The 22003-nt window shown below is 41.1% G+C and overlaps 1 protein-coding gene across 1 annotated transcript; it reads right to left on the reverse strand.

Moving 5' to 3' along the window:
- Positions 1–13810: 13810 nt before the first annotated feature.
- Positions 13811–21068, reverse strand: C2H15orf48 (chromosome 2 C15orf48 homolog). Its single transcript, XM_047542028.1, has 5 exons — positions 21013–21068; positions 20799–20860; positions 20554–20639; positions 19546–19606; positions 13811–14253 (listed from the first exon to the last, which is right to left on the reverse strand). Exons 2-5 carry the CDS (start codon positions 20832–20834, stop codon positions 14185–14187), a joined length of 252 nt encoding a protein of 83 aa, XP_047397984.1. The 5' UTR covers positions 20835–20860; positions 21013–21068; the 3' UTR covers positions 13811–14184.
- Positions 21069–22003: the final 935 nt, after the last annotated feature.

Below are 22003 nucleotides of genomic sequence, written 5' to 3' on the forward strand. Positions count from 1 at the left end.
CAGCTGATGTCCACTGGGGAATGGCTTGCTTGCTGGTGGGGATAAATCCCTGCACATTTTAGGATCACAGAAATGGTCTACGTGCTTAGTACGAGCAACCGAGTTTATTTTTACTGTATATTCTCAGTTCTGAAAAGGCTGCAGTCCCTTCTAGGAGAGACTTTGTCCTGTTTGGGAATCCCCACCCTGGAAGCTTATCTATGAAGTCCCACGCTGCCCCTTGAACTTCCTCCTTCCTTGGAATTGCAGAGTTGGAAGATCACCTAGTCCACCCTTGCATTCTACAAGCGAAACTGTGAGGGATTAAGGACCCACGACATCACGACCAGTAAGGGCAGAACTGAGATTTAAAACAAACAAACAGAAATGGCAGATCTACCTGTCAGGCAGCAGAGGGCCCTTGTCTGCACCCTACCACCCCGTGTCTCACAGGCTACCTCAACTTCTCCAGCTGGTTCCAGTCCCAAAGTTACACTTTCAACCTATGAAACTCACTGAGGCCTTCTCTACTCCCACATACTGCCTCTTTCACACTCGCGCTCATTCATCTGGGTCAAGCTTTGGGGACAGACCTCTCCCAGACAGCACAGGACTGCACAGTGTCTCTGAGTCAGGACTCACCTAGGCAAGGAGTGGCCACCAGGATGGCTTTAAGAAAACCCGTGCAGGTGTGCTCTGTTTGCAGTCTCAGCTCACAGGGTAAAGTCCCTCCCTCCCGGTCCAGACCTCCAGCCCTGCCTTCCCATTCCCATTCCCACAGCCCCAGACCCTATGCTGCTTCCTCCTATCTCACTCCAACCTCATATCGCACCACACCCTTGGGGTCTGCAGCTCCCTCAGCCTCCAATGCCCTTCCCCGCTTCTCCACCTGGCAAGCTCCTGTCACAGGAGCTTAGACACTCCATAAAGAAAAAAAAAAATTGCTAAAAAATCAGCATAAGGATTCTACTTATTCCAGCACTAACTTAGGAAGCAAGTCTTACTGTTACACAAGGACTCCCTCTGTGTCGATGGCCGACCACCACTTCTCCTCCCCCTTCCTCCCTCCACCTCCTCCTTGGAGTGCACCAGTCACAGAACAATAAAGAAAATAACAAGGCCATGAACTTGCGTCCTCCACCAGACTGTCAACTCCTTAGTGACAGCAACTGTATCTTTATCTTCAAATCTACAGAACCCAGCACATAGGGGACACTCAGTAAAAAAGAAAAAAATGCTAAACAAATCAGTGTACAGATTCTATTTATTCCAGCACTAAGTTGTTCTAGCACTAAATTAAGATGCAAGCCTTAATGTTACACAATGATTCCTTTCTGAGCCATTTAGTCACCAAATATTTACTGAGTGTTGCTATGTGCAAAGCTCCATGCATCCTAGGAACACAAAGCCAGGACAGACACGGGCTCTGCCCTCAAGTTTACATTCTGAAGGTCCAGGTGAGGCAGAAAATAATACAAGCTATAAGGAAAAGGCTAGTACTTGCTAACTACTCTGTTATAAGCAGATTGTCACATTTAATTGTGCATTAAACCTTTAAATAGGAGTCTTATTATTTTTCTCATATTACAGATGAGATAATTGAGGCTTTCAGAATACTAATAAGTAGAGAGGCAGGACTTGAATACAGGTGGCCCCAAGACCCCACATGCCCAAGCACAATACCTCATAGAATCAATGATGGATGGGGAGCAGTTAACTTTGTCTTGGGAAACAGGTGTGTCAAGGAAGGCTTCACTGAAGAAGGGACATCTGAGATGTGCCTTGATGGACAAGGCTTTCTATACAAATAAGCAAATCCTGACTACAGAAGATGTGGTTTAAGAATTTTATTTTTTTAATTAGTAAACCTCAACCTTGTTTGCCCACTGCAAATACTTGACTCAAAACTTAAGAAACTACTGGTGCCCTCCAGGTCCTACCCAGAGATTCCCATGTAATCGCTCCAGGGTGTAGCCTGGGACCAAGGGTCCTGGTGTGCAGCCAGGATTGAGATCCATTGCTTTAAGTGAAAGGAGGAGGGGGCCTAGCATAAAGCATGGAGGGCAGAACCCCTCTGCAGCCAAGGTGCTCCCCACATGCTGCTGGGTCCTGTTTGTGGGCAATCTTGCCCTCTTGGGAGAGGCTCTCGAAAGTACGGGTAGGTTTGATGCTTCCTCCCTCTCATTCTTTCTGTGTCTCACTAGCTGTAACTTCCTGTGGCCTGGAGTTGCCAAAGACTCCTTACTGGGGAAATTCCTTGGTTTCCGTGGAAGGGGGCGTGGGTTCTCCGGAGCACCACCCAGCTTTCAGCACTCAGGAGCCAAGAGCTAAGGGCCATAGTGAAGTCAGAAGACCATGAGTGGGTTACTTTGTGGGCTGCAGACCTGATGCAGAGGGGAAGGGACTGGAAAAACACCACACCCCCAGAGATCCCAGGAGGTAGGCTCCACGCACAGGGTCAGTAGAGCCAGACTGTGTGGCTACTGTCTACAGGGACTGGGTTTCCCCTTTTTAGGCCCTGGCAGGAACTCAGGGACGAGTATCGAAAGCAGACAGTGACCTCAACTCCTTGGCCCACTGGGGAGCATGACATGCCCAGGGCCCTCTCGGGAGCAGAGCTGGGGGCCCAGAGGACAAAGGTTGACAGCATGGGGTCGTGTAGGGCACACAGGATACTTGCCCTCATTAACAGGGTGCCCAAGCCTCCTGTTCCTCACAGAAGTGTTGTGAACCTCAAAAAAGGGTAATGTACACAAACAGGGAAGGCAGATGAACATGACCCCTTAGCACCTGCTGTCATGGCCAGCTCAGTCAGGTGCCCTACTCCTATGACTCTAGAGAGGACCTAGGCACTGAGGAAAGGAGGCAGGAGACTCACTTGAGACAGGGAATCTCTTTCCACGGGGATGGATCACCCATCGCCAGTGATATGCTGACCAGGGACGGGTGTACCACATTGTTAAGGTCGTTTGCTTTCCCACTGGCTAAGGTGTCCCAGCATTACCTTTTCCCTTGGGAGGTCTTCCTTTCAATTAACCCGAGTCCCTCCCACACTCTGAGCCTATGGCCTAGAGTCCTCTGCCTTCTGGAGACGGTGGAGAAGGGAGAGATCACCACCTCCCAGTACTAGATGCTCCTACTCTTGGATGGAAAAACACATTATTCCACCCTTAGAAATATAGAAAAATGAATCTTAATTGAAAATTTTTTTCTGGCTTTTAGGGCATATACCCTGATGGACTTAAGGATAATGAGGCATCATCATGGCTTCCACCCAGAGTCAACTGGCTTGGGAAAAAAATAAAAGATGACCAGATAGATGGATAGATAATAGATGATAAGACAGACAGATAACCTAGCAATATGTGTTTGTATGGATGAATGGATGATGGATGAATGGATGGATAGATAACAGGTAGGTACATAGATGACAGATATAAGATAAAATTTTTACAGTTGGAAATCTGAGCAAGGGATACAAAAGTCTTTAAACTACTTTGTAACTTTTCTATTTGAAATTCTTTCAAAAAAAGTTTACAAGCTAAAAACAAAAGTATACTTAAATGACAAAATCTCTACCTTTTTATATCTCTCTAAACTTTTGGTTTTCATAATATAATTCAATCAATTTTACAGAGGCATATTTCCCAAGCATTTTCTATATTGCATTTTGCTTTCTTTTATATACACACTTAGACACATCAGGGCCCTTCAGATATTTTACATTTTTAATGGCTATACTGCATTTCATATATTTATGTATTATTGTCTTTCTTATACTAATGTACTCTTTTTATTAAACATTAGCTTGTTTCCTTTATAAAACATGTCCCTGTAATACACACCACTGTGGTTTTTTTGGAATATTCACCAGAGTAGGCTTTCTTGGGTAAAGCATCTGAATCTCTGGATACCTGCTGCCAGGTTATTCCCCAGAAAAGATAAACTAACAGTGTTGCTAGAAAGATATCACTTGTACCTATTTACCTACAGCTTTATCAAGGGTAGAATTTTTATATTTTTGCTTTTGATAACCAATAGGTGTCTTGTGTAGCCCCAAACTAGTTTGAGTTGACATTTAATTCTTACCATTGAATAGAGGTTCCAGTTGCCCAGTAGAAAAGGAGTTCCCTACAGAAAATGGTTCATAGAGGATGGTGGGTGGATGGGAGAATCCTGCCCTGGACCCTGGTGGAGCCTCCAGCCTGTATCCATGCTCTTTTCCTTCAATAACCTTATCACAGCAGACATTTAATGTGCATTTGAGAAATTAATTAATATTTTCTTCCCCCCAAGACTGCAGCCCCATAAAGTTATTTTTGCTCACTACTGGATCGTGATCACTTATGTTCCTGGTATGTAGTAAGCACTCAAATATTTGTTGAAAAATGGATATTAAAATTTTTTGTGGGCTAGGCATGTAGCTCAGTAGTAAAGCACTTGCCTAGCATGTGCAAGGGCCTGGGTTTGATCCCGAGTATGACACAAAAATAAAACTGTGATTACAAATGCCAGAACCTGACTATGGTACGAATCTTTGCAAAAGTATTCATCACTGGGTTTAATTAGAAAACACCTAAGGAGAATCTAACATGTCCCTTGTTCTCTGTAATATGAGGGGGGCAGTAATAAAAACTAAAAATAGGGTCTCTGCCACAGGGGGAAAAAGTCCAGGCTGGTGGTGAGACCCATGCTTCTGCCATGCATCTTACCTCACTCTTCCTGCTAAGGAAGTTGCAGGAGGCATGCGAAGCTGTTTTCACCATGTCACAATGGAATGAAGACATGGGGACGTCCTCGCCCCCAAGATTAGAACAGGTGTGGCCGGTCTAAGTGATGATCTCCCACAATCAGATGGTCCATGACTCAGAACTAGAAGCAGGAAGTTTGGGCGCTAGGGGAGAGCTCAGAGCTGCCCCAACACTTCAGACCACCCTGAGCCCAGGCACGACCCCAGCTCTCACGATTGCAGGATGATTACGTCTCAGCATCTAAAAGCTGGGGAAGAACGCAGCTTCTCACTCCCACTAGGGCTGGAGTGAGATGTCCGTGAAATATTTGTTCCAGGAGGGTGCTTGGCATGCAGTGAGTGCCTGACACATTAGCTGGTCAAGTGATTTCCCTGTGGTCCTGAAGGACAAGAGGAAACTCACGACTTCTGACTGCCTCGTCCTTGATGCCACACTCAAAAAGCATTTAGGCCAAGAGGAAGGAGTTTTGTTTTTTTTTTTTTGTAATGCATCATGTATTCAACTGAAACTGACCTCGCCATGGGTGTCTGAGTCTATTTTCAGGGAGGAGGGAAACAATGAGCCAATTCTCTGGGAGCCATGGGGACACACCCAGTTGCCCAACCGTGGCAGGGCAGTGGAACCAGGTGCCTCCCAGGCTCCTTACTCAGTCATGGGACCCTGAGGGGATCCCCTCCTCAGGACCAGCTCCTCAATTGCCAAAGGTCACCAGGGGACAAACCCAGACAAAACCTCCCCCAGGGCCAGTGCCGGGTGAGGTCATAAGCAGGCCATGGGACCCTGAGGACCGACCAGATGAGGCACATGGACCAAACTATCACCAGTAGAGACAAAGGTGATGACTCTGGCCCGTCTAGTGCTGTGTCTCTGAAGCTGACCTCACTACTTTTCAGGGCTCGTAGCTCACAATATTCATCCTACTGGCCCGACATGTGCTGTCTCACCTCATCTTCTTTCTGGTTTTCTTCCCAGTTCCCTTTTTCTTTGACAACTAGCTTCCTTTCCAACTCTACCCCCTCAATAACTTGGGGATGCCAAATGACCCTCTGACAATATCTCAGTCCTTCCTTTTCTTCTCAGGTGTTGCCTCTACTGTGGTTTAGATAACTGTGACCCAAGATCCATGTGCTAGAAGGCATGGTCCTCAACCCATGACACTATTGTGAGGTGGGAGAACCTTTAAGATGTGGGGGTAGAAGGGAGGTCTTCAGGTCATCAAGGGCATGCCCTTGTAGGGGATAGTGGGATCCTAACTGCTTCCTTTTTTTTTTTCTTTTTTTTGGTTCCTTGCTGCAAGGTGAGCAGTTTTGCTCCATCATTCCCTCCTGCCATGATGTGCCACCTCATCCAAGTAATGGGGCCAATTGATCATGAACTACAACCTCTAAAACTGTAAACCAAAATAAACCTTTTCTCTTTTTAAGTTGATTATTACAGGTACTTGTTATAGTAAGGTAAAGCTGACAAACACAACCTCTGAATGTGCCTCCTGTCTGTCTCTTACTTCAAGCTATTGAGAGAGACTGATTCACTTAATAAACCTTCTCAAGTGAGGGCCTGATGAGGTCTTTGAGAAAGAGATTTAAAGTCTGTGGGTGTGACTCAGTAGTAGAGCACTTACTTAGCATGCACCAGGCCCCGGGTTCAATCTCCAACACTTAAAAAAAAAGGAAGAAGAAGAAGAAGGACGAAGAAGAAGGAGAAGGAGAAGGAAAAGGAGAAGAAGAAAAAAAAACAAGAAGATGACGACGAAGAAAAGGGGACTGAGAAAGCACTACAAGTCCTCAAAGATCTAATCTCACCTCCATCCATTCCATCCATTCCTCCTCTCCTCCCTACTGACCGAACTGTTTTTTCCTTTTAAGCACAGAGATGGTTATCACACCATTACAAATTCTTCTTACACTATAATAGCCTAAACTCAGTGCTCAGTTTCCCAAGCTCTGCCCTCCAAACAAAAACTCATCTTTTTCAACATTCTGCACACAACAGATGCTCACTGGATTTCAGACTGTGGTCTCAGCTGTAGATTTTGAAGCCTCTGCATTAAAACTTCTATGTTCTGAGCCAGAGTTTCTCAGACTTTTGCTACTGAGTTAATTCATTGTGTTGCTATAACAAAACACCTGAGGCTGGTAATTTAAAAAGAGAAGAAATTTACTTTTTATATTTCTGACTCTGGGAAGTCCAAAATGAAGGTTCTTCTTGCTGTGTAATTCCATAGCAGAAGACAGAAGAATAAGAGAGCACAGGGATGTGGTAGGGAATGAGGACCAAAGCCATCCTTTTACCAGGACCCACTCTCAAGATAACAACATTCATCCATTGGTATTCAACAGGTTTGCCCCTGAAATGAATTTTTAATTGAAAAGCAAAGCTCTAAGGAAGTAGGTAACTTGTCCAGGTCACATGGCTCTTAATTGGTAGAATGTGGATACACATGCTAATCTGTCTGCTTGCTTCTGACTACTGTGAAGTTGAATTAATATAAGACTTGATCATCCCTGGTAGAACCACCACCACACTGTCCTGACGTGGCGGGTCAGTAGTGTCACCTCTGAGTACAATGGACAGTGTTCACAACACACATGCATCTGTCCACACACCTGATGAATCTACTGTCCTTCAGGTTACAATGCTGGGATTAGTGTGTCTGTACAGGCAGTGAGGGCCAGAGAGGTGTTCTATGCCTGGCCCTGACCCTGCTCTCCAGAGAGCCAGAGTATAACTAATAGTCAAGGACCCCCACAAAAAAAAGAACCCCCTAGGACTAAGGGGTAACACCTTTCAGGGGACATAAGACAGCCAAGCTAGCTCTCAGTTCTTTGGGGTTAACAGCCATACTAGAAAATTAAGAATTAAAAGGTGCTCCAGTTTTCAGGTCTATGGCAATGAGGTAACACCCCAGGAGATGGGAGTCTAGGACAGTCAGCTCAGCCTTCTGAGATCATCTGGTCAGCAGAAATGTCAGTCAAAACAGGGTCTGCACTATTCAGAAAATATCAGAGACTTTCCCAGATGATAAGGGCAGTTCCAGGTAGTAAGAGGCAAACACTGCATAGTCACCAAAGGGACCCATGGTTACTTTTGTCTTATTGCATAGTAAAATGCACAGTCCTAGGTGAACTTAGGATGGTAATGAGGCATAGGACATATAAAGAAGCATGATAAAGAGTAGCACAGGTATGACTGAAGTCCCACCTCTACATGTGATGCCATCAAGAAACCCAGGTCCTGTTACCCTTTAGATGCCATTAAAGCTATTCCCCTTTGTTTTTTATTCAAGTCAGTCTGGGGTCCCTGTCCCCCTTCTGGTTCAGGCAGAAGCCCCCATTAATATGGCCCTGACTCTGCTTAAATTCTGTCCAAGTCAAGTGTTCATTCCCACAACTTTTGATTCAAGACCTGGATATTGGTAACACAATTGATGGCTAGTATATTACCTACTGGTGGAGAATACCTAACTAATTACCAGATGTTACAAGGAAAAGACTGTTAGAACAGTGATTCTCAAAGTGTGGCTCCCAAAACAGCAGCATCAGCTGTACTTATTAGAAACACAGATAACTGGGTCCCACCCCAGACATCTTTAGACAGAAACTTTGAAGGTGGTTGAGGCCCAAATGCCTTCCAGGAGATTCTGAGGCCCAGTTAAAGTCTGAGAATCGCTGTTCTGCAAGAATTGGCCAGTAACCTCTCTGCCTCCCCTGGTGACAGCCTTGCCCTGGAGAGGATTTAGGCCAGGATAGTCTTATTGCTGGGGTACCCCTTATACTCTGTCAGGCTCTTCCTCTGTTGGTGGTGGCAATGTTTGCATCCTCAAACTTAAGGTAAACCCAGTGTCTGCACTCTGCTCCCCAAAGCCTCAGGAAGTCTGTTTGTTGTAATTCACTCTACACTGGCAGCGACAAGACCAGTTTCAACAGATCTTGTTGGTGTGTATCTTATGATGTTCAGTGTTTTCAAATTTCCTGCTTTGGAGGAAAAAAATGAATCAAATATTATAAGTAGGGGGTGGGGTTACTTTACATAGTGGAGAAAATGATAAGAGACTTATTTTAAAGTAAGATAGCAACCAAATAAGGGTACCATTTTTTTTGCAATATAATTCACAGACCATAAAATTCACTCTTTTAAATTATGCAATTTGATGGCGTTCTCTAACTTGTTAATTGTTTATCAAGAGAAACTCTACCTTAGTCCTTATGCTCATTTTGACAATTTGTTTTGAATGATGGTTTCATGGGTACACACAATGATCAAAACACTTCTTTGAACCAAAATGTTAAGATCTGTTCATTTTATTGTATTTGAAGTACATTTCAATCCTAAAAACAATAATTTAAAAAGAAATTTGAAACAAATTGAGAAATGGTTAGTGGTTGACTCAACAAAAATGTCTTCAAAATGACAAGAAAACAATAGGTCACATTTGTCATATAGATCACATTTTGTACTGATTCTTTATTTTTTTTTTTTCTCTTGGTACCAGGGATTGAACCCAGGGACACTTAACCACTGAGCTACATACCCAGTCCTTTTTATTTTTTGAGACAGGGTCTAAGTTGCTTAAGGCCTCACTAAATTGCTGAAGCTGGCCTGGAACTTGTGATCCTCCTGCCTCAGCCTCCCCAGTTGCTAGTATCGCAGGCCTGCCCCACTGCACCCAGCTCTTCCATTTCTTGTTTTTGTTGATAAAGAGATTTCAGATAAGCAAAAGCATTTTAAAACACACCAGGTTGACTTGCCCCACTGAACACCAAGAAATAATAGCAACTTCGTGATTACATACCTTGATAAGGAAAAATCATGTTACTTGATGTAAGTGCCAAAAAGAGGAGTTTAAATTTTTAAAGAGTATACCCACTCTCCAAATGAGCAATATTTTATTATATACTAATAAAATATAAAATATATTATATATATATATACACATGTATTAATCAAACCAGGTGAATGAGAAAGCTGGTTTTAATATGTCTATAAGAGTTATCATAAAATTTGGGGTTACCCTTAATTTTATTCTAATTTTCATTTTAAAACTAAGTATGCATACAGGCAAATGATGTAAAAACACTACCAAAATATAAAAACAGCCCTAGTTATAGGGAAAAAATCATATATAATTATTTGGGACAATTTTCTAAGCATGGGAAGATATCACAAGGGACAATTACTGGAAAATTAACTCCATTATTATTTTTTTTCAGTGCTGAGGACAAAACCAGGGCCTTGTACATGCCAGGCAAACACTCTACCACTGAGCCACATCCCCAACCTTTAATTCCACTCTTATTGCTGTCTTAAGTACATGCACTTAATTTTACTCTCCTTTCTTATTATACTACATACCAGCTCTATTGATTCTGAGAATATGTGTGATGTGCTAAGTGATACAGTGTAGAGTGATAACTAAAACATGGACATTTGCTTCTAAGGACATATATGTAGAAACAGATCCATAGATAGTAGTTTTATTACTTTGTCTCTTCTGTATGTGAGGTCATCTATGTATGCATATGCACAGGGTTTCTTATATTTTGCAAGGTAACTATGTAGATAAGAGTGAGTGTGAGGAGAATTTATCTACAGTGGTGTACATGTTCTCTAAAAGGCTTATAATTGCGACATTGTAAAACAAAGGTGGGCCAGGAGCCACCAGTAGGTGTGTGTGAATTGCAAACAAGCAATGCTCTCACTCTCTCAAGAATATAATCTTAAATACATTTTAGAGCTTTCTACTTTATAGTGCTAATCATCCTTTCTTATTTAAGAAAGAAGGTAATACATGCTGAACAACTCGCACGTTAGATACCATGTTAGGTACTTTACAGTTATTATCTCATATAATTTTATAACGAAACTGAGAGGTACTAATTAACCCAATTTTATGGAGGAGAACTCTGAGGCTTCTCTAAACCAGCATTGTAAATGATAGAGCAATCTGAATTCACAGCTTGTAATTTCATGGAGTCTTAACTACAATGTGAGAGAATTTCTTCAAAAAAATAAAAAATGATAAATGAGTATTAAATTGGACCTCACTCCAGTTTTTGGTCATATGGGAATGTGATCTTAACTTTTTTATTAGGAAAACTTAATTTGCATTTTATTTGTATGTAAAAAGAGAATTATAGGTGTGGGAGGGTTGTTTTGTTTTGTTGTTGTTTCTGGTGCGGGGGATCATGTTTGCTTAAGGCTCAAGCCATAAAGTTGAAAGGTTTCTGGGCTTTGGTTTAATTTCAAACCATACCAATCTCCCAACAGGGGAAAGCTCTTCTTCCTCTCTGGGCTCCACCACGTCTCTCCTGGTTCTCCTTCTCCTTCTCTAACCATTTCACCTCAATTCCCAGGATTCTCTTTGCCTGCATCCTAGAAGATGACGTGGCTCTGGGTTCCGTCTTCATTTCACTCCAGAAGTCCTCTGGAAGTGATCTCATCCATGCCCCTGATCTTACCACCCCTTTATCCTGTCTCCAAGTGTAGCTACCTACAGAGCACACTGGGCCTAACTCATTTTCTTCTTTGTCCACCCCACCGCCCACATTGCATTCTTTTCTCCTTACCCCTCCCTTGGCATCACTGCCCACCAGGCTACACAGGTGAAAAATCTGGGAGTCATTTTGGACATCCCCCAGCAACATCCAGTAAGCCTGGAGACCTTCTCATTGATTTCTCCTCAATCACTTTCAACTGCATCCCCTGGATATTGCTTTGCTTAGTCATGGCCCTTACCACCTGTCCCCTGGACCATGGGCAGCAAATGGTCTCTGGCATCCAACCAGCATCCCTGTCAGTGGGAATTCCCCACCTCCCTCACTATAGCCAAATCTCCATTAAGTAAACTGTACCATCTCCTTTTTCATCTTAAAACCCTGTTCTGGATCCTTGGTAGTGGTAGGATAAGAGCATAAAAGGTCCTACACATTTCTCCTAGTATTTTTTTCAGCCACCTCTCCCACCTCACGCTCCAAAATTCTTTGCATTAAACTGCCTTAAGTCTAAGCATGATGACATCATGCTATTTTAGGCCTCTCTGCCTTGATAAACCTGTGCCTCTGCTTCAGTTGCCTCGCTGACTTCTAATTCTTGGTTTTCCAAGTAATTAGTCTGCTTAGTCTTTTAGGAATCCACCTTCTTTGGGGCGCTTTCCTCTGTATCACATACTCATTTGTACCCTTGCTTCACTGTCATGACATTGTATTGATTTGCCCATAGGAGTGTCTCCCTCCCTGCATGGTCCGATCTGTGGGGCCAGCACAATGTCCAGCTCGTGTGAGTGCTCAAGAGGAGTATAACTTCTTGACTATTTAAGTTGCATTAAAATATGTCATTATCATTATCATTCCCTTTCCTGCCCCAGGGTATCAGCTTGGCACATGACCTCTCTTCCTCCCAAACCTGCTAAACAGTAACTTCCATTGCCATTTCCACACCATAAAGCCACTCCCCGCCATTCAGGTTTGTGTTTTAACATTGAAAGGCAGTTTTCCTTCAGAAAGCACTTTACAATATGTTCTCCTAGTTGGCCATGCATCACCAGGCTATTCATTTTTATTTATCCAAGTGGTATCATATTCTACTTTAGAAACTTAATCAAATAAAAATGTGCCTCCCAATTGCCACATGTAATTCCTGGAGATCAATCATTCGAGATTTTCACCTGGGAAATTCCAAGGTGATAAGTAAGGAACAAGGGTTGGAAGAAGTAGTGTCTGGTTAATCCTTTCAGAATTGCCAAAGCCTCATGCAAGAGCTAGTTACTTTTTATTGCTATGAAGGTGACAGGAATTTAGCCCTCCTCTTATTTTCCCATTACATTCATATGAAAATCAAGAAAGAAGCATTAATCATTTTCATCTAAAAGAGTAAGTGAACCTAAGAACATAACCAAGAGAAATGGAAATATGTGGCTACACAAAAGCTCGTACATGGTTGTTGGTACAAGTATTCACCACAGCCAAAAGGAAGAGCTATTCCAATGACTCTCAGCTCACAAATGGGTAAGTAATATGTGGTATGTCCATACAATGGAATAGCATTCCTTAGAAAAAGGGATGGAATATTGATAATGTAGCACAACAGGAATGACTCTTGAAAACATTATGCTAAGGTACAGTCAGACACAATGACCTCCTATCATGATTCCATTTATATGAACTAGCCAAAGTACACAAATCCATAGAGACAAAGTTTATTATTAGTATTTGCCTTGGGCTGGAAGCTGAGGGGTCAAGAACAGAGGAATGACTGCACATGGTACAGGTTCTTTTGGGGACAATGAAAATATTCTGGAATTAGATAGTGGAAGTGGTTGTGCAACTTTGTAAATATAATAAAAACCACTAAATTGTGCAATTTAAATGGATGGAAACTGACATATAAAGCATATCTCATTTTTTAAAAAAGTTAATGAAAAGCAACTTTCTACTTGTTTAAGGACAGTGAAGGGGCATGTTGGGTTCAACTGTATCTTCAGTCTCCAAGTCGCCACTGGTCCACACTCTGCAGGGTGGTGGTGAAGCTCCCAGCCTCCCCTCCCTGGTCCTCATCAGAGCACCATAGTTTGCACTGGCATCTTTGGGCCCATCTCAGCATGCTCACATTCCCGTTCACCGCCAGAATCCAGCACTTCCTCCAAGGCCAATGCTCATGTGAGTCTCATGCCCCACCACCACTACTTTTCCTCATGTGTTTACCATCTCTTATTCATATCCCTCCAAATTTTGGTTTTGCTCATTGTTTTACTGCAAACAGTAGATTATCAATAAATTTCTGAGGAGCAAATGAAATTGGAAGACAAGCTTACACAGAAATATACATTGTATGTTATTTAAAAGATAAAATCTTGTGCTTCAAAATGTTTTTCTGGGGCTAGGGGTGTAGTTCAATGGTACAGTGTATGCTTAGCATGTGCAAGACCCTGGGTTCAATCCCCAGTATCCCAAAATATATATATACACACACATATACACATACACATATAATATACATTATATACAATATATACACATATACATTATATACATGTTTACACATATCTGATATATGCATATATTATATGTATATATGTATGAGTGATTTTCTCCCATAATAATGTTCTCTTCTACTTAAATATACATTAACTTTTGAGATAGCTTGTACAAATGATATTTTATTACAGATAATTTAATTTACAAATCTATACGTTCCAAGGAAAACATTGTAGCATCACAAACATAAAAATTCAATATGTAATATTCAAATTTACAACAATAAACCAGGAAACTTATTTTTTGGACTATGTAGTTATCGCTGCACTACCTTTAATTCCTTATCCAGAATCCAAAGAAAGTAGGCAAACCCTAAAAATGTAGCAGAAGCATTTCCGCACACTGGAATCCATAATCTAGTTTGTGCAGAAATGTTTCCACTAGATTCATAGAGTACTCTGGGAAGAAGCAGCACAGACTGGTCATTTGGTTGCCCTTCGGACCTTCTGCAACTCTTCAATAGGCTTCCATTGTTGGTTGATTGTTAGAAGCTTTAACAAAGGAAATAAAAATGTTTTAAATATCTGCCCTTCATCCTCTCCTCCCCTTTTGGGATTTGTCCACACTCCTTTTAGGAAAAGCATCATCGTAGCATTTGTAGTCAAAGAACCACCTCTTCCTGTCTCTAAAACATGCACCAAATAGTAACATGGCCAATTTCTTTTTTTTTTTAAATACCTTATTTATTTTTTTTATATGGCACAGGAGTCAAACCCAGTGCCTCACAAGTGCTAGGCAAGTGCTCTACTGATGAGCTACAACCCCAGTCCAATGAAGCTGATTTCTATCACACCACCCCTACAAAAAGCCCTTGGGTACCTAAGTGTTATGAGACCAGAGAGAAAGGTCATACACATTTGCCCTACTTTCATTAGCACCATTCAGATTTTTTAGTTTGCCAAGGTAGTATGAGAGCTTAAAGTTCAAAATGTGTCTGCTCCTCATGAGTTATGTACAATGCTCCTCCCACAGGGCTCAACACACAGTAGGTGAATAAAATTCCTCATTGCAATTGCTCAGTGAAGGCACCAGTGATCTAAGAAGTTACACCCCGAGGGAAATGGGAGAGAGCTGTGGACAGTTCTTGATTTCCAAAAACCTCACATGCAGACATTCCCATTTATCTTCACTGGTGTTCCATTACCCCAGAACCTAGGAGACCTCTGCCATAGTCTTAAAAGAATGAGTGTTAACTCGTTTATTTGTTGATTTCTACTTCTTTTTTTGAATGCACCCCATGAAATAAATCTTCCTCTAAGTACTGCTTTCATAGTGTCCCAGAGATTTTGATATGATGTGTCTTTGTTCTCGTTTACTTCTAAGAATTTTTTTATTTCCCTCCTGATGTCTTCTGTTATCCATTCATCATATAATAGTGTATTATTTAGTCTCCAGGTATTGGAGAAGTTTCTGTTTTTTATTCTGTCATTTATTTCTAATTTCAATCCATTATGATCTGATAGAGTACAAGGTAGTATCTCTATCTTCTTGTATTTACTAACAGTAGCTTTGTGGCATAAAATATGGTCTATTTTAGAGAAGGATCCATGTGCTGCTGAGAAGAAAGTGTATTCATTCTTTGTTGGATGGTATATTCTATATATGTCCGTTAAGTCTAAATTGCTGATTGTGTTGTTGAGATCTATAGTTTCTTTATTCAATTTTTGTTTGGACGATCTATCCAGTGATGAGAGAGGTGTGTTAAAATCGCCTAGTATTATTGTGTTGTGGTCTATTTGATTTCTGGAATTGAGAAGGATTTGTTTGACGTACGTGGATGAGCCAATGTTCGGGGCATAGATATTTATGATTGTTATGTCTTGCTGATTTATGCTTCCCTTAAGCAGCATGTAATGTCCTTCTTTATCCCTTCTGACTAGTTTTGGTTTGAAGTCCACATTATCTGAGATGAGGATGGATACTCCAGCTTTTTTGCTGTGTCCGTGTGCATGGTATGTTTTTCCCCATCCTTTCACCTTTAGTCTATGGGTGTCTTTTTCTATGAGATGTGTCTCTTGCAGGCAGCATATTGTTGGATTTTTCTTTTTAATCCAATCTGCCAGTCTGTGTCTTTTGATTGATGAATTCAGGCCATTAACATTCAGGGTTATTATTGTGATATGATTTGTATTCCCAGTCAATTGACTCATATTTGTTTTTGACATGATTTGGTTTCTCCTTTATTTGGCTATTCCTTTAGGCTAGCGCCTTAACACTACAGCTCAAAGCACTAGAAAAAGAAGAGCAGATCAATACCAAAAGTAGTAGAAGACAGGAAATAGTTAAAATCAGAGCCGAAATCAACGAAATCGAAACAAAAGAAACAATCGGAAAAATTAATAAAATAAATAGTTGGTTCTTTGAAAAAATAAATAAAATTGATAAACCCTTAGCCACACTAACAAAGAGAAAGAGGGAGAAAACTCAAATTACTAAAATTCGGAATGAACAAGGAAACATCACAACAGACACGAGTGAAATACAAAACATAATTAGAAGCTATTTCGAAAATCTATACTCCAACAAAACAGAAAACCTTGAAGACATCAACAAATTTCTAGAGACATATGAACTACCTAAACTGAACGAGGAGGACATACACAACTTAAATAAACCAATTTCAAGCAATGAAATAGAAGAGGTCATCAAAAGCCTACCAACAAAGAAAAGTCCAGGACCAGATGGGTTCTCAGCCGAGTTCTATAAAACCTTTAAAGAAGAGCTCATTCCAATACTCCTCAAACTATTCCATGAGATAGAAGAGGAGGGAACCCTACCAAACTCGTTCTATGAAGCCAATATCACCCTGATACCTAAACCAGACAGAGACACATCAAGGAAAGAAAATTTCAGACCAATATCCTTAATGAACATCGATGCAAAAATTCTCAACAAAATTTTAGCAAATCGCATACAAATATATATTAAAAAGATAGTGCACCACGATCAAGTGGGTTTTATCCCAGGGATGCAAGGTTGGTTCAACATTCGGAAATCAATAAATGTCATTCACCATATCAACAGACTTAAAGTTAAGAATCACATGATTATTTCAATAGATGCAGAAAAAGCATTTGATAAAATACAGCATCCCTTCATGCTCAAAACACTAGAAAAAATTGGGGTAATGGGAACATTCCTAAACATTATAAAGGCCATCTACGCTAAGCCCATGGCTAATATCATTCTAAATGGTGAAAAACTGAAAGCGTTCCCCCTAAAAACTGGAACAAGGCAGGGATGCCCTCTTTCACCGCTTCTATTCAACATCGTCCTTGAGACTCTAGCCAGAGCAATTAGACAAACCAAAGAAATTAAAGGGATACGAATAGGAAAAGAAGAACTCAAACTATCCCTGTTCGCTGATGACATGATTATATATTTAGAGGAACCTGGAAATTCCACCAGAAAACTTTTAGAACTCATAAGTGAATTCAGTAAAGTAGCAGGTTACAAGATCAATGCTCATAAATCCAACGCATTCTTATACATAAGTGATGAATCTTCAGAAAGAGAAATTAGGAAAACTACTCCATTCACAATAGCATCGAAAAAAATAAAATACTTGGGAATCAATCTCACAAAAGAGGTGAAAGACCTCTACAATGAGAACTACAGAACACTAAAGAAAGAAATTCAAGAAAACCTTAGAAGATGGAAAGATCTCCCATGTTCCTGGATAGGCAGAATTAATATCGTCAAAATGGCTATACTACCTAAAATTCTATACAGATTCAATGCAATTCCAATTAAAATCCCAATGATGTACCTCGCAGAAATAGAGCAAGCAATTATGAAATTCATCTGGAAGAATAAAAAACCTAGAATAGCTAAAGCAATCCTCAGTAGCAAGAGCGAAGCAGGGGGTATTGCAATACCAGATCTTCAACTCTACTACAAAGCAATAGTAACAAAAACGGTATGGTATTGGTACCAAAATAGACAGGTAGATCAATGGTACAGAATAGAGGACATGGACACAAACCCAAATAAATACAATTTTCTCATACTAGACAAAGGTTCCAACAATATGCAATGGAGAAAAGATAGCCTCTTCAACAAATGGTGCTGGGAAAACTGGAAAACTATATGCAATAGAATGAAACTAAACCCCTATCTCTCACCCTACACAAAACTCAACTCAAAATGGATCAAGGACCTCGGAATCAGACCAGAGACCCTGCATCTTATAGAAGAAAAAGTAGGTCCAAATCTTCAACTTGTTGGCTCAGGATCAGATTTCCTTAACAGGACTCCCATGGCACAAGAAATAAAAGCAAGAATAAACAACTGGGATAGATTCAAACTAAAAAGCTTTCTCTCAGCAAAGGAAACTATCAGAAATGTGAAGAGAGAGCCTACAGAGTGGGAGAATATCTTTGCCAACCATACCTCAGATAGAGCGCTAATTTCCAGAATCTATAAAGAACTCAAAAAACTCTACACGAAGAATACAAATAATCCAATCAACAAATGGGCTAAGGAAATGAACAGACACTTCACAGAAGAAGATGTACAAGTAATCACCAGATATATGAAAAAATGTTCAACATCCCTAGTAATAAGGGAAATGCAAATCAAAACTACCCTAAGATTTCATCTCACCCCAATTAGAATGGCGATTATCAAGAATACAAGCAACAATAGGTGTTGGCGAGGATGTGGTGAAAAAGGAACACTCATACATTGCTGGTGGGGTTGCAAATTAGTGCAACCACTCTGGAAAGCAGTGTGGAGATTCCTCAGAAAGCTTGGAATGGAAACACCATTTGACCCAGCTATCCCACTCCTTGGCCTATACCCAAAGGACTTAAAATCAGCATACTACAGAGATACAGCCACATCAATGTTCATTGCTGCTCAATTCACCATAGCCAGATTGTGGAACCAACCTAGATGCCCTTCAGTTGATGAATGGATAAAGAAACTGTGGCATATTTATACAATGGAATATTACTCCGCAATGAAGAATGATAAAATTATGGCATTTGTAGGCAAATGGTCGAAATTGGAGAATATCATGCTAAGTGAGATAAGCCAATCTCAAAAAACTAAAGGACGAATGATCTCGCTGATAAGCGGATGAGGACATATAATGGGGGGTGGGAGGGGATAGCATTAGGTTTAGGGTTAGGTTTAGAGTTAGGCTAAGGAGAGCAGTAAGAATGAAGGAAAGAAGGACTGTGTAGAGGGAAAAGAGGGGTGGGAGGGGTGGGAGGGGTGGGAGGGGTGGGAGGGGTGGGGGGGAGGGGAAAAAAATATAATAAACATCATTACCCTATGTAAACGTAAAAAAAATAAAATAAAAAAAAAAAAAAAAAAGAATGAGTGGATATTAGTTAATACCACTTGAGCAGAATACACTCCTGTCCTTCAGGAGCAACTGTGATTTATCACAGTGACCTAATATTAACTTGAGGTGAGTAATGGATAAAAAGGGATAATGTATTGCAATTATAAGTTTTATTTGAGTGCTTACAATGGACCACACACTGTGTAAAAAGGCTCTGTGTGTTTTGTTTTCTTTAATCCTCTTAACTCTGAGGTACAGCCCTATTATCATGCTCATTTTATGGATTCTGAACCTCACAGAGGTCAAGCTGTCTAAAATCGTAGTGAATAATTGGCCAAGGATTTGAACTTGATCTCTAGAATTCTGGAGAGTTTTTGTTTTAGCATACAATACATAAAATGGCACTGTGTCAGATAGGAAATCTATTTTGCTGGCAAAGGTGTGAAGGTTTGGGCTAGATGTAAAGTACTTGTTTTTAATTTAGCAATACCTTTTGAGGTTCAGTAGGATCCACAGCTTCCCATGGTTCTGGATTTCTTTTTCGATCAAGACTAAAAATAAAAGAAGGCTAATTCAACGTCAAAGTATGTGAATCTAAACCAACATTTATACTGGGTGTGTAAATAAGGCTAGATGACAGACCCAACCTCCATACTTAGACATCCATCCTTTAGTTAACTACTAGAAACCATCAGTAGTAACTAAAATTGATGGGAGATTCATTAAGGGAGTTGCATGGTTTGGCTCAAACATTAAAGCTCAATTCCTCTGCAGAGTAGAAGGTCTGTATTCTTTTTTGGTCTAGATAGCAGAAGGTTCTCAAACAACATAACTGAGGTGGACTTGCCAGGCTAAGGACAAGCATAAGGTTCTTGAGAGACCGGGGGAGGGGTTCCTGGGAGGGGCTGAGGGGCGGGGTGGTAACTCCAGGCTTCCTGGTAGCGCTTAGAGTTACTGCCCTCTCCAGCCCTGCAGAGGACACCACGGGTCCTACTTTTTCTCTTTCTCGTATTCCATGAGGTTTTTTTAACCTTCTTATATTCAAAATTGAGGTTTAGAGTTCATAGAAGACAACTGAATGTATGGAAAGACTAAGTTTAAATTTAAAAACTTAATTAAAATTATTAAATTTGAAAAAAAAAAAAAAATATATATATATATATATATATATATATATCTCCCAAATAACGTAAGAACTTTAATTTAAAAACTCAAGTTTGAAAAAATCAAATTTTACTTCCCTGCAGGACAGTGGATTTGGAGGAGGGTCAATGAATGAAAGGACATTTAGACACAGGAATAAATAAACAAATGCCAATGTCATAACTTAACAGTCTTCCGATATCAGGATGCTTTTCAGCCCTGACTCCCAAGTCCACAATTTGACATTCTTATCCATGGGGGTGGGAGGGACACGGGAAACCGATGGCATGCATTTCAGAAATGAAAAGTCAACCAAACACTGCCAAAAACGTTTTTATAAACAAGACCTACTTACATCACGTCGGTTTTTCGCAAGGAATATAAGGCAAAAGATGAGGCTCCTCCCGCTGCGAAAGTCATGATCAGCACCAAAGGAATGAGCTAACAGACAACAGGTTGGGGGTAAATTCAATATGAAAACTCTAAAATATAACAAAATTGCTACAAATCACTTTTTTTCTTTTTCAAAATCTGCACCACCTTTTCATCTTTAAAAATTACCACTTTCAGTCACGTTTTTCTATTGCTTTAAAAACTTACTTCCTTCTTTTTCATCATGGTTTGAAAAACGCCCATGATGACTTCAGTGTAGAATGCTAAATCTAGAAGAAGAAAAAAAAAAAAAAAAAAATCCAAGTTATCGATCAAAACTTCAGCCACTAGGACCCAAGCAGGTGAGCACCACCCCGTCCAACACACTCAAAAGGCCAACCAAGGGCCGATTCAGCAGCGCCTTCCCCGAAAGGAGACTCACCTAGGGCGGGACGGCGCGCGCAGAAGATGCTAACGCCCAGCACCCAGCGGGTGCTGTATGCCTCCCCACCTTATATACTGACCACAACCGCTTCCGAAGGGCGGAGCCAGGACTTTCGGGTCACGCGAGCCGCGGGGAATTTGCGGACCCGCTACGGGCGCTCGGTGCTCGACTCCCGGGCGCCCCCTGCAGATGCGGTAGGGTAGAAAGCAGGTGCCGGGCGGCTGCGACTCACCACTGTGTCGCCAATAGATCTTGGCCAACCACCAGCTACCCGCGCCTGCACGGGGTAGGGGTGATTCTCTGTAGGAGGGGGGAACCTGAGAGCAAGGGAGGCGCTGATGGCCACGGTCTGGGTGAAAGCAAACCAACCCTTCTAAAATGGGGTCCAAACAAAGCAGAGCAGAGCTGGGTGTGCCAGGGTTGTCTCCCCACCCTGAGTCCCACGGGAGATTCCCACGTGCAGGCGGGAATCTTTAGTGTGATTGAATTAGAGTTAATTCAATCAAGCTCCCAAATGTGATGCAGCGCACATATGGAGATAATTGAAGTTCATTTCAGAATAATTCCCATGTTGTCCTGTTTTTTTCCATTAAAAAAAAAAAAAAATATCAGGGTTAAGGCTGGAGTAGTAGTGGAGCGCTTGTCCAGTATGTGTGAAGCACTGGGTTAGATCCTCAGCAACACATGACAAATAAATAAATTAAAGGTATTGTGTCTATCTACAACTAAAAAATAAAAATAAATCAGGGTTAAGGGAGTAGGATAAAAAGAATCAACCGAAACGATCTGTTTCTGCAAAAAACCCCATTAGCTGGCTTAGTCTTTGGGTCCCCTCTCTCTTTCCTAACTAACATGGCAACCTCGCCTCCCAATTTACTTTGGAAATAATATCGATTCCACTAAGCCAGGAGCTGTGTGATAGACACTGAATCTAGCTCCTCTGACATTTTTGCAAGGTGGGTACTTAAGACTCAGAGATATTCAAGTT

This window comes from Sciurus carolinensis, chromosome 2 (assembly GCF_902686445.1).
Source record: "Sciurus carolinensis chromosome 2, mSciCar1.2, whole genome shotgun sequence".
NCBI lineage: Eukaryota > Metazoa > Chordata > Mammalia > Rodentia > Sciuridae > Sciurus > Sciurus carolinensis.